General features: G+C 34.9%; 1 protein-coding gene across 1 annotated transcript in view; it reads right to left on the bottom strand.

Moving 5' to 3' along the window:
- Positions 1-14303, bottom strand: part of LOC148833087 (cadherin-10-like) — a 47124-nt gene that overhangs the window by 3136 nt on the left and 29685 nt on the right. Inside the window, exons 5-11 of the mRNA XM_088919362.1 lie at positions 12781-12948; positions 11749-11936; positions 9879-10132; positions 7160-7296; positions 5552-5673; positions 3136-3253; positions 240-491 (exon numbers count right to left, since the gene is read on the bottom strand). Coding sequence (XP_088775488.1) covers positions 240-491; positions 3136-3253; positions 5552-5673; positions 7160-7296; positions 9879-10132; positions 11749-11936; positions 12781-12948 — 1239 coding nt within the window. The remainder of the gene's footprint in view (positions 1-239; positions 492-3135; positions 3254-5551; positions 5674-7159; positions 7297-9878; positions 10133-11748; positions 11937-12780; positions 12949-14303) is intronic.

The raw sequence follows: 14303 nt of genomic DNA, 5'->3' as shown, positions 1-14303 counted from the left end.
GTTGCATGTACATTGCAGTTAGAAAGACAAATGGATTTTAGCTCTTGAAGTATGCTAAAAAATTACAGAATTAAATGCGATTAAACAGCAAGTGCCGTGTACTCTAACTGGCAAATGCATAGAATTCCAATGAAACCATAGTGCATATCCAATCAATTTCCAGCCCTTTTCATGACATTGACAATATGAAAAGTATCTGTGTTAGGAAAGGTCACTGTGAAAATAGATGTAGTACTTACTGAGAAGAATAATGATGCAGAGCAGGATAGCAACTAAGGCCCCAGTGCTGAGGCCAGCAGGCAGCATCAGAGCTTCAGCATTGCAGGACTGCATATTCCCCTCCTTGTCACAGGTGCACACACGAACAGTCAGTGTGTTTGTACTGCTCTGCATGGGGTAGTCCCCATCCGATATCACCACAGGCAGAAGGTAGGTACTTCTTTCCAGTCGACTAAACCCACTTCGCCTTGTAAGGATTCCTGCAGTGTTGTCTGCAGTAAAATATTAAAAAGAGAGCACAGGAAACACAAAGTGGACCTATTATTGCCTTCAGTCTTTTTGAAATGACTGCTTTCCATACCTTGGTAGGAAGTTGAATAGTGTAGATTTCAGTCAGGGAATACAATTACAGATCCAGAATACTAAACCGTACAAAGAACAAAAAGGCTTTACAAAACATCTTGTTTCAAACTAAATACACGTTTCTTTTGATCAATACTAGTGTGCAAATGAGCACTGAAGTAAATCTAATTGCATCTCATTTTCATTTTGACAAAGTCCTTGGTGGTCTCAGTTACAATTTGAGATTGACCAATATCCCTACAGCAAAACTCACACTGTAAATATTGAGCAACATGCAATATTACAATGAAAGCCTACAAACACATACAATTTCTCAATTTTTTTCACAAAAAAACTCATGTCCTGAGTTTTAATATTAGTCTTTCTATGAGTACCTTGCTAAATAAGCTATTTTCAGCTTTTTGATGTCAAAAACACTCATTTAAAAGTGATGTTCTATAGGTCATTTTTTAATTTGATATACAATATTCATATTCATATATAGGACATTCAGGACAATCCTCACAGTAAAATAGCTCAATCTTCAAATTAATTGTAAGATTTGTTCTAAGTCAAATGAGTTTTGTAGTATTGTATAATGATTACCAGCTCAGATTAGTCATCTGATTAGTCATGTTATTTACTATGATCAGAAAGTTTGAAATGTGCATTCAACTCATGTATTTGTATTCATAAATAAGTCTAACATTTGTTTTTGCAATTTCCTGCCATTTTCAGGTGTTATAATTCCCATTTTTATCATGATGTTTTGGAGGAAAGTATGTTTCAAAAGCAGAAGTTCATCAAAGCAGGACAAACCTCTACTTTATGCTGCTAAAAACTTAAATTCATATTAATGCGGCAGTCAGAATTTATCAGAACTGAATGATTGCATGCAAACAGAAATGCATATAGTACATATCTATGCATTTCTAAACATCTTCAATCATACGTGCAAAAAGTAGGAAGAAACATACAGTACGTAACAATGGTGGTAGTTTTCTAATGAAATTTACAATGCTTGTAAGCACAAACAGTGGCTTATCCTTGCAGCTACCATTAAGGCTACTGTGATAGTCACATTAAACAGAGGCAAGGATCATGCTTTTTCTTCTGATCAGAGGATAAGAGAGAAGATATTTTAGGTGAGCATGACCCTGTTTAATCATCTCAAAGAGGAAAAATGCTGGAGATAACATCTAAGCAGCAAGGCAGTACTTGAACTATAAGATGATATAGGACCTGAATTGACATTAGCCTTATCTCCAGCTCAGGCTCTCTGTGCCAATATTAAAGTTTTTTGTGCTTGCTATGTTTGAGTCCATCACTACCGTACCTAATTGATAAAAATACCCATCTAAGTTTCTAATTTTTGCATGGTAAAAATGTGATTTAACATAAACTCATTGAAGATTTTCTCGAAGGATGTTTTTTTCGTCAGACAAGCCATGCTTTTCAACTACTGCCTATTACTGTGGCTAGTGATATTGTTTTTTTATGTGCCATTGTCAGATCCTGCTGGTAACAGAGCACATGCTCATATGTTCAGATATTAGAAACAATTTTAGTCAAATAATTCACATTTGTCTCGTGACACTAACATTTTTATCACAATAAGTACAGCATCTTGTCTTACGTCATGACCACCAGAGTGCATTAATATGACAATTTGACATTTTCTGTAAGTCAGCTCACATGATCATTTACTTGATATTTCTCATTTTTTAAAAAGTCTATTAATTCAGTGTGAAAACATTTGATTTTTGATTGACTCTCGATTTGTTATTCTTTCCCTTTGTTTCATGGAATTAAGATAATGAAGTAATGCAATATTATGAGATTACTTTAAAAACAAGAGATTTTTTTACTGATTTTACTGAAGAGTATAAAATGTTTTGCAGATGATTTGGGTTACTCATAACTATATGGGTGTGTACATCAACACTACTATCATTATTACAGTCACCACTGTTTAAGGACTTTCCAAAACATTTCCCAAAAGTTCTCTGAATAGACTTCTGAAACTTTACTTTGACCAGGTAGCCTTCTTTGTATCAAAGTATAAATAAAATAATCAACAACATTTATTTTGGCATCAATGTCTTTTGTTAGTCTATTGTAAAACTCTAATGTTTTTGAAATGAAGACATTAGAGTGAAACAACTGCAGCTGGAACTTTATTTTGAATTCCATTTATCTGGTGTCAGAATCTTAACATTTGTGTTTTGTTGCAGAAAGGAACAGATGCTGAATGGAGCGTTGTTCTGCAATTACTCATCTGACTTTCCAACTGTACGTTTTAAACAGAATGCATCTTTTTGTTGTTGCTTTTAAATCGCCCATTAAATGTTTATGTTTTGGAAATGTCACAATTTCTTGTAAGAAAACTGTTGGAAAAATAATAGGCTAATTTGAAGTTAAAAATGCTTACATAACTGTGAAGTCACTAGTAAAATGACAGGTTTTTTAAGGGCTAAGAGCTCTTTTTCTTTTCTAAAAAAAAGTTTGCAATGTTCAGAGTAAGCAGATAAGAGCTAGTTAGCTTCAGACAGTGCTTTGCGGACTGCTGCTTACCTCTGTTATCTCGGACTGTGAAGTTTGCATTGACAGAGGCTTCTGGTGATAAACTGAAGAAAAATTTGTGCCCACCAGTAGGGTCATCAGCATCTACTGCACTCACTGTTTGTATTCGCTGTAAAAAGGAAACAAGATTTCATGAGTTTTATCTATTTTTTTACTCATGATAGACATGTTTTTGGAAGCATACTTCAACATTTTTTCTTTGCATTTACAAGATCTTACATGGCATTTCTGTCAGACCATGCAGTGATGTGAATGGGATTAGTTTAAGGCAGGGTAAAATTAACAGGGCACTTCCATTCCAGTTGTTACTGACATTTATAGAACAGTGAAGAAAGGTTGAAACAATTGTAACATCTGGGTTTTCACTTGCTTTTGTAGCAAATATTTATTCTCTGTTGTTACTTTTCCCATATTTGTGCATTTGTGCTTTAAAATTTTACATTTTAGAGTTATTTACTAAAAATAATCATTGTCTAATGTGATTCATAGAAGCAAAATGTTCTAACAATTCTAAACGTTAAAACCATTCTAAGCAATAATCTTTACAGAAGTACCATTTAGTTAAAAAGCTGTCATCTTTGTAACCTACAGATCACAAATGAACAATTCTTCAAAATCGTGTTTGTAACTCGGTAATTAAACCAATATACCCACATTTCACTTGAAATTATTAAAATGATCTTTTGAAATCCTTGAAGATATATGAACCCCTGAAATTCAAAGATTCAGGAATCTTAAATAATTAGAAAGAAGTGCATTATGAATGAATCATCTACAGAACATCACACTTGTTCGGGAAGAGGTATTAAGAATTTCTTCACTGTAGTTTAACACTAAAACTACTGCAGTGACAAGAGTCCAGCCGACAACGACCTGCCTCTGCTACTGCTGAAAAATGGTTTTATACCCAGTAATTATGGTTGGCCACATTTTCCATCAATAATGGTTAGCAATGGATTGCCAAGAATTTCTCTAAATTACACTTTTTAATTTATTACCGATGATATTATTATTAACTTCACGAGAATTTTTTTTTTCACTGGAAAAAAAATCTAAGCAGAATTTTTCATGTTGCCTTAAGGTATACAATCAAAATTAGTCATTAGGACATCAATATAATATGTAATATTATATAATATGTAATACTTATCAATATAATAAACAGTTGTTAAATTGTATGTCTGAAAATTCTATATGTAATTTAAATCCCTTATCTAATTAATCAATTAAGTATAAAAACATCATTTTCAAACCACAACATTTTTTATTTTATAAACACCTTGGAATACTAAGCAACATGTCGCATGGAAAAACATAAAAAATGTACTTAAGAATCTCTCCTGTTCAGAAATATTGCTGAAAATGCTTATCTTACATGAACAATGTATTAGTATGGATTATTAACGTTCTTTTCACTAAACATTTTTCCAAAGGCTCTAGTCTTCAGAGTCTAACAAGGCTATGGATGACATGTGATTGATTGTTTTAAAGAAAGCTAATGCCTGGTGCTTCAGCTAACTAAATTAAAGTATTTATGTCTAGCTTTAGGAATTGACATACAATATCTTACGGCATTGCTTTCAATTACAATGTGGTTAGGACCCTTTCCTAACTCACAGTGTTCAGGAATAAAGGCATCAGGTGGCAACCCTAATTGAAAATAGCAAGAGCTGGGAAGACCTTGCTAACACAGAAAGTTTTCACCTCGAAACAAGGGAAGACAGAAGGAAATGAAAAGAAATAACCAAAGAGACTTGCAAAGTGCAACAGCCATCAGACAACAGATTGCATCTATACTGACAGATCCTCTCCTCTTGTGGAGCTGAAGTTATTTTTTCAGAAAAAAAAAACTGTCCAACCGAATACTGTAAGGTTCTATTAATAAAATCCTCCAGTTGCAGTCACTGTTAGTCATTCAGAAATATTTCTTTTTAAGAGGCATGTCATTCTCATTTTAGTTTGACTTTCGCATTATTCAGAGCTAAGTTTTAGAGCTAATTTAAGAAGGATGCTTCCAAGGTTGTCGGTTTTATGAAGTAAAGTCAGATACCATAGGCTGAACGCTTAATTTTTTGGGGTGAGAAAGAGTTATTGATGTTCTTGAATTTCTGGATGATAAGGCAAATGTTTTCTTTCCTCATAATTACACAAACATGCCATATGTTTGAAGGGAGTCACTTAAATTAATATTATCTGTGGCGTGCATCCACAAGAACTATACAGTTTACTGCTGGTATGTAAAAATATGGAGAAGCTGCAAAGCCTGCCATCTGCTTCAAATGGGAATGAAGAAAAAATTGATAAAACAAACTTAAATTAACTCTTTGTCAAGCCATATATTATTAGACATTCAAAATTTATTTAGCGATTCTTAGTATGTTGCTCTTGATTCTTGTTTCCTCATTACCTGGTTAGCCTTCGCATTTTCACAGACAAATGTCTCATAGTAAGTGGCAAACGTTGGGGCATTGTCATTGATATCCAGCACCCTGATGAAAACTGGAACTCGGCTGACCTGCTTGGGGTTGCCTGTTAAGAAAGTAGCAGAATACATTGGCTGCAGTTCAATTCACAGACATCAATCACCTTTAACAGTACCGAAGGCTGGTTTTGCATGCAGTTAGCCTCACCAGATTAGAACACTCAAGAGTTCTTGGCATTTGCAGGTAAATGGTTAAAACAGTGAGAACACAGATTAAGTAAGGAACATAGACTTCATAATATCGGTAACGATGGTATGGATTTTGTTCACTTTTCACAATTGTTTTTTTCCAATTATGATTTGCTGGCATGCCGTGGACGAACCATCCAGACTTGAACTCCATTGAATATTTAAGGAACCAACACACAGGCACATGCTTTTCCAGGTTCTACGAGGGCAGTAGTAAAGAATCCCACTAGGCAGCATCTGCAGCCTGGTGCGAATCATGCATCACAGATGTACAGAAAGCTGCCATTGGTTTCTGCAATGGCAACAGATACTGTACTACTAGCCTCTAACTTTCACACTAAACCCTTGGTTGAATAATCCTGCCCATAACAAACGTTACTCAGCACAACGCATTTACTTATGTTATTTCTGCTAAGTGAAATGTCGGAGCACCTACTCTAAAAAAGACTGATTTTGTAATTGTCCTGATAATAAACCAATAAACCTTGTTAAGTCTGTAGAAATTATAAGTGATAAGGTTATCGATGCTCAGTATATTATGTTTTCTCTCAAAAATATTTTTGCTTCCCAGTATTTTAAAGTTTTCAAATTTTTTGGAATCCTAACTAGCCAAGATCAATACCAGATTTCTGCACTCTGGCATTAGGGCTGGTTGATAAAACAATAAATTCTGTATGTTCCATCGCTAATATTAACAAAAAATATTATTACTTTCCAAAGGGTTGATCTGGCTGCTCTAACTGGACAATTCCTTGCCATGCAAAGATATCACAGAAATGGGAATCAGTTATCAGCATTTTACTGGTATTGCAACAACATTGCTTGCAGCGCCTCATCTAGTGTGACAGTTACTAATCAAAACCTCCAGGATCAGCTCATTTTGCCCCATAGCTTCACATCCTCACTTTGTGAGTAGTGTCCCATTTTAGGCAAGCCATAACTCTCAAGATCTATGGAGTTTGTCAAGCTCTCTGCAACAGGTCCGATGATAAATAGCTCTACAGATGAGCATCATCATGTGTTTCTTTCCTTAGTGGATACAGCATTCATTACTGGAGATCAGAGTCTTTAAGAAAATAAAGGCCGATTCCTAATTTGATGGCATTATATATAATAAAATTAATTTTATTTGAATTGAGAGTGACCACAATTTATCTTGAACTGTACACAGCCACATGGTGCAATGGTAATTAGTGTCTTACAGGGTCTCATCAGTACTGAAAACCTTTTTAGAAGCAGATCGTTTGTTTAAGTTCATTATCCTTTTATTTCACAGTGGTTTACTAAACACTCTAATAAATAGTTCCTCCACGCATTCTATAAAAGTATTTGAAAGTTACTTACTGAACTCTGTTGCAATCACTGAAATGTTATGCCATGCAAATTCCTCCCGGTCAAGAGGCCTGAGAGTAAAGATTGATCCATTCCCAGGATGGATGTTAAATAATCTTTCCAAGTCTGTGTGACGATCAATGGAATACCTGAAGATCGATTTAGATAAAATTATTTTTTTTTTCAGTTCAGAGCAAAAAAATGACTAGAATAAATGATGCAACTCAAGCCTCATACAGCTTTCAAAATGAATTTATATATGTTATTAAATGGGCACATGAATGTCTCAAATAAAAGATTTTCACTTTTCTTTATAGCATCTTCCTTACAGTTCCAGTGTGTCAGTTCCCTTTGTTTTGCAAATAGCCATTCTGTTAAAGGATCTGATTTGACAATTACACATTTCAACAATTTCTTGCACATCTTATATTATAAGGTTTTCTATTGGGATTTTTTTTTATTTAATAAGATACTTTTGTGTTGTTTTTGCCTTTGTTTGGAAAAAAAATGTTTGTAAACCCATGGAAGTAAAAGGTTGTTTGAAATATATATATATATATGCCTTTATAATACAGATGAATATTTTGAAACAGGAATTCTAAATCCTAAATTAATTATATATTACACAGGTTTCCCTCATTAACTGTGGAACTTGCTCATACAATAGGTTCCATATTGTGCCAATCTTCCCAACCATGAGGGAAGCCTTGATCATACACAGATCTGCCGACAGAAAGTTTGTGTTTCTTTCTGTGTTGTCTTCTAGCCTTCATCACGCTTCATGTGTCTCTCTACCCAAATACTGTAGGTGTCTGGTTGCATATTTTTTCACATTTGTGTGTGTATGCTCCATTTCACTGCTCTCTTAAGCACATTCCGACCTTTCGGGATTCAAGGAATGAAGTTCCATTTTAATTATACTTTATAACTTTTTATGTGTTGCACTGTAATTCATGTTATTGTATTTGCAATTGTTTAGGGGGGAACTCTGCAAGTAAACCATTGATGAAACTAAAATTTCCCCTAGTTCCCATACACTTGAGCATTAAGCGGCTGTGCTTACGCCAATATTTTCCCTTCAGGGAGTCTCTGTCTAATGCTTTTCTCCAGGTAATTATACAAAGGTTTGGCAGGTGAGACAGATCATGTTTTAGAGAATTTTGTTTCTCCTTTTTTCTGTTTCTTTTTTCACCTACACAATTCAGGAGCATGCTTCATTGGATTGTTTTGTTCTATTTATCCTCATTTACAAAAATCATTTGGTCTTCACTGTGGTAGAGGTACTTTGAAATGAATAAATTCACACAGAAGACCTTAAAAATATTGAAAGACTATAACATGAATTAGTTTTATTGCCAACTATGGTTTCAAAAGCACTAAATCTGACTGACAGCCAAAATGAGTTGGCATTGACAAACAATGCAATCCCAGTTGTGCTGTATTTGATTATTCTGAATTACTCTGTTACGCTCTGCACCAACAGAATCAATTTTTTAAATTGTTTTTACATCCCCAAACTACTTGAAATAACTAATGTGCTGAAAGAAAAAGATGCAGTTAGATTCTTTATATTTTTTGTCACTGCTAATTAATGTTTATACCCTTGAGTCCTTTACTTGGTCACTGGCTGCTAGCCTTCCATTTATGATTATAAACTTTGTGCAGCTGTAGCACACTTCATTGTTTCAAAGCACAAAGGCAACATAGGTTTACACAGTTTTTCCTGGTGAGTGTAATATTTCAGTCTGATTAATGAATGCAGGGCCTGTAGAAAGTCAGCTGGGACTGCTGTAGAAATCCCAACCCCAGGAAACTGTATCTCAGATACATGAAGTCTCACAGGGCCACTGCAGTACCATTTAAGAACACATTTTTCTTCAGGAGTCTACCTTTTGTGCAATGAAACAGTTACAAAATTAATAATATCCAGCATTTTAAAATAGCTTGCTATCTTTATCACATTTACGATAATTGTGTAGGTCCAAACCTGTTGTTTTTAATCACATTGTTGAGCTCCTTTCTGAAGTATACCCCTGGGTTTTGTTCTCACTAATGAACACCGTCTTTAATTATCAGTCTTTTAGAAAATATGCATACGCAAGGAGGGATACTGGCTATCAAAAAAATTCAGGCCCTTGTGTTTGTTATATTTTATTTACTGAAATTTAATTTAAAACTGCTAAAAAATAAGACTTAAGCACTCTTCACATTGTTTCTAGATGGATTTGAGACTTTTTTGTCTGTCATCACATCTGATAGAAATTTGCCATGTGAATATTTTGCCCCTTATACTGCAGTATATCCTTGGAAGGATTACAGATTCAAAGACATTTTCAATGAAATATATTTAAATATTTCCTTTAAGATATATAACATATTACCACAGGACACTGGATAACCAAAGCAAATATCAGAAAACAAACCTCTGACATGTAAGTTTTGTATGCCACTTAACAACCATCAGTTCTTTTAAGGCCATTTGCAGCAGGGTAACATTCATACAAATTATTTCAACACAGCAATTCAGCATTTCACAATCTGAACATATAAAATGGATGAATGGTCAATTAGCTTCTAGCATCCACATTGAGCTAGACAAGGCAACAAGCTACTGTCACTTACAAACTATATGTTATAAAATGTGGATCTCCACTATAACAACTATTTGCAATGCTTTATTTCATACTACTGTATTACTAAGAACTACTTCATCTTTTTCTCTGTGTCTTACCTAATGGCACTATTGGTAATGTCTGGGTCTTCAGCGCTAACAGATCCAATGACAGTGCCATTTACCGCATCTTCCTTAACGTCCATGATATAACTTGCCCTTTCAAAATTGGGTGGCTCGTCAACATCTTCAACAGTGATTTTTACAGTAGCTGTGTCTTTGAAGGGACCTTGTGAAAGAAATCTTGGATCTAGGTGGGTGTTCTCTGCCTGCACTTTCAGTGTGTATATCTTCTTCTTCTCATAGTCCAAAGGCTAAAGAACAGATGGAACACAAAACAGACAAAATATCTCTATCAGGCATATCTTCATTTTTTTGATTGATTCTGCATATCTTTTAAAAAAGGGCAATACCTCCTATGTAGTATGAGATAATCACTCTTAAAAGAATGACTGAAATGTTAGATGTGCGATGTGGACAAGTGACTAAAGACTGGCACATTTTGACTGAGATCATCTGAATGACATATAACAGAAAGAATATGGAGAGAGAGGAAAGATAGTATGTATCTTTATGTCACTAAATAATTCTATGGAGTTTGCAGGGGCAATCTGAACATCACCCTTAGAAATATTAGAAATTTTGAATATTTCACCAAAAATAACAAAATAGTAAGAAACAATGAAAATTATGGTATTCTTGTCTGCAACATCTTAATTAAGACTACTTTAACAATAGTCAGAAAAACAGTCTTTTCTTAGGATTGTACACAGTTTTTTGTTTTTGTCAGTATTTTTTTTCCACACTCAAACTATTTCAAGGCTATTTTAAAAAACAGGAATTTAATTGCTCTAATATGTTAAACCCAATGCTGATGCATTTGATATACATTGATATACATTCGTTTAGTGTAAGTAAAAAATGAATTGTCATTTTAAAAGATGAAACATTTAATTAGATGACTTAGTGACAGCACTAGTCCAGTGTCAGGACTTTAATGACCACAATTGGCTTGAAAAATGGTCACAGCTATGCTGTAGGAATTAGTTTATTTACTTCACTATTTTGTTCACAATTGTTAACTTTTTTCCAGGGTTTTTTAGCTGTTTTTATTTTTTTTGAAAAAAGGATTTCTTTGCTTAAACATACTAAAACCCATGGGAATGCAACAAAGTGATGCATTGTTTTATATCAGGGATTTTAAAAAATGACATCTCCTCTTAAAAGATGAGAACATTTAATTAGAAGATACAGTGAGAAGAACGAAGAACCAGTATGGTGTCACAAAGACTTTGATACCTGCAATCAAATTGAATAATGGAGTCCCAGAGATGCAGGGAATGTCAAGATTGATTAACAACTGCAAAAGCAATTATTTCTGTTTCTACTGTATCTTGAAAGGTATTGATCCACCCATAGCAAAGTATACATTAGATGGTAATACATCCTTCTAACTTTCCTTCCGGCTTCTTGTGGTTTGAAAATCATGCTTTGAAATACACTGTACATAGGTGTTTAACAGTTTATTGTTTTTGGTTTTAATGCATGAAGTTTATATACCATGTTTTTGATATTATCTTGTGAATTATGGATATGTGATTTTGTTATAAAGATCAAGTACATTATAGTTTTGTATTTAATCCAATTAAAGTATTAAAATATAATGTAGTTGGCAATAAATTATGTTTATGAACATTAACTTGATAGCCTGACGCCTTAATACATGAAAAAGAAAACTGCTTATATTAGTGGCGCATACTTAATCATGCTGCAAGTATAAATCTGAATTTGATTATTAAAAGTAATTATGGATGTCGGGGAATGTTTATATTTGTAGAAACATTCATCCTGCTCTCTGTAATGGACATTCACATTACATTGCATCTGTGACCTTTTGAGTGTGCTTTTTAAATCTGGAAATCAGAATTACCCTTTTCACTGTGATCACTCCTTCTTGTGTGTTCATATCTGTGGCGATATCAAACATGTCCAGTCCATCCCCATTAATGATAGTATAGTCAACTTCAGCATTTCTGCCAACATCAGCATCATCAGCCTTTATCCTCCCCACAGGTGATCCTGCCTCGGTAGATTCTGGAACATTGAACTGATAGGTATCTAGAGCAGGAAATATATTCAAGCAAAGTCAGATGCCAGAATAACACCTGCTCCTTTCCTTTCACAGAGACAACACCATCAGCTGCTGAAATGCTACTGTCTATGCAGTTATGTGCAATGCATTAATGTGTAATCTTTTCAGAGATCCTAGGTTAACAAGTGTTTAATAAGAAATTGGAGTGAATTACTTTTTGCATAGATGGTCCGTCTAGCCCACAGATGATCTCATATCAAAAGCATTGTAAGAGTGGTTAATTATTCACAGCTAGCATCCTTTCAGCCACATTTGGTGGCAGTTTTTGCAACAGAGAGATAACATTTTAAGTCTGAAATTTTCTATGAACGTCTCTGTGAAACTGTGTAGAGAGACCACTTAAAGTGTTCTTCCATCTTTCCTTCTACTGCTAAAGATGAAGAGAATAATGATATGAGCTTGCTGTTAGTCTTATTTAGCACCCTTTGCAATTTGTCTTAGGAGCAATATCTGGGTGTAATACACACATAACCACACAGGGTTAGACAAAGCAGCTTTATAATACATATAGTGCGAGTGAGAGAATGAGAGAGCTAAAACTCTAAGAGTCTATTCTTTTCATTTAATAAGGATTACCAGACTGATCTGATGCACTTTACGGGACATACAGCTCCATCATATGGCTCTGCATTTAATTATTCCATACCTTCAAGAGATGGAGAGCACTGTAGTAGCTCATCCCTGAGCACTTGCTCTGCCATTCCTATAATAATCCATCTTTATTTTGAAATTTGAAACCAGATGAAGGGTAAGGTCCTGCTTTTTTATTATTGTGATGGGTTGAAAGCGACTTTGAAAACACAAGCTTACTGTGAGTAAATCTGGGTGGATTGTCATTCACATCAGTGAGGGTGATGTTGACTGTTGTCGTCCCTGATAATCCACCCATCTGTCCTGCCATGTCCTTGGCCTGGATCACCACATGGTAATTCTCCCGGTTCTCTCGGTTCATGTTGGGAAGTGCTGTTCTGATAATGCCTATAAAAAGCAGTGGAGAGTTTTTGATTTTGTGAATGAAAAGCAGAGCATACATCAACATCTGCCTATACTCTATATGGTTAGATAGATATTAGGCATGCTTACAGGCATATATACAGTATGTTTGGATATTTCAAAACATCTCCTGGCAAAAAAAAGAAACAGCTCAAGGTTTCAGAGAGATTCCCAGCAACAGCATTAGATCAAGTTTCAGTGAAAGAAGATAACTTCTGTCACAAGGCCTTATGAAATATCTTCTTGCATTCATTCAGCTCTGTTAATCCCGAAAGATGTCAAAACACTTAACACAGGGAGGTCCTGCTTTATCCATTAATGAAATGCAGCACCCACCCTGTTGCGAAGCAGAGACAATTATACATCAGTTCAGGAAACAAGTGAGATCTCACCAATTAAAGTGAGGGGATGCTTCAGAAAATCCAGATTTGGAATAACACAGTGGAATTTAGCCAGGGCACTGGGGTTAACAACCCTTATCTTTTGCAGTGTCAAAGTGCCATTGAAACTTAAATGACCAAGTACATCCTATAGCATAGTGTTCCCTGTCATCATACGAGTGCATCGATTTGGAAATTCTTGTTCAGGGGGTATAGCACCACCAATTGGTCTGCTAACACCATGCAGCAGCAGCCTGGTATCACTTGGAAGTCTCCCAGTACAGACCATGTCCAGGCTTGCTTAGCTTGTGAGATGATCAGTCTACGGGGTGGTAACTCTACTGCCATATACTGTCTGAACTACTGAATGTGAGAAATCGATTTGTATTTGACTCATTTACTAATAGTACGCTGGAGCGATTTAATGGCATCCGTCCATCCACTATCAGAAAGCTGCGTTTTCTGGTTGAGAATGCCATAACCTGTGAGCCTAACCCAGAAACATAAGGCATAAGGTGAGAGCTCAGTACTGCCCTTACACTCAACAGGACACAGTGTAATGCTGGGGAAGGGAAAAATGGACAATTTAAAAAAATTAATCAATCCTAACTTGTCTGTCTTTGGTGGGAGGAAACTAGAACACATGGAGAAAACCACCTTGACTCTTAAAACATACAGCATATCTTTATATTGCAACCATCAAGTATGCAATGAGAACTCGTTACTTTAACATCAGCCTCCAAACTAAAAGCCTAGGTGTTTGAATTATCATTAAATTTTATAAACACCAGGATGTTGATGAATGAATTTCAGTAAAATAAAGAAAAACAGTCAAGACACGTCTTGAAGAAATAAATTCATGAAATTTAATCGCATTGTTGCTTTTGAGATTCAACTGAATGATGGGATAAGAAATCATTTCATTTTATGTCAAACAAATACTTAGCAAGAAACACTGAA

The sequence above is a fragment of the Atractosteus spatula genome, chromosome 6 (assembly GCF_055471065.1).
Source record: "Atractosteus spatula isolate fAtrSpa1 chromosome 6, fAtrSpa1.hap1, whole genome shotgun sequence".
In the NCBI taxonomy this organism is placed as follows: Eukaryota; Metazoa; Chordata; class Actinopteri; order Semionotiformes; family Lepisosteidae; genus Atractosteus; species Atractosteus spatula.
Note: the sequence above shows the minus strand (reverse complement) of the source record. Positions and strands in the feature narration are given on the sequence as shown.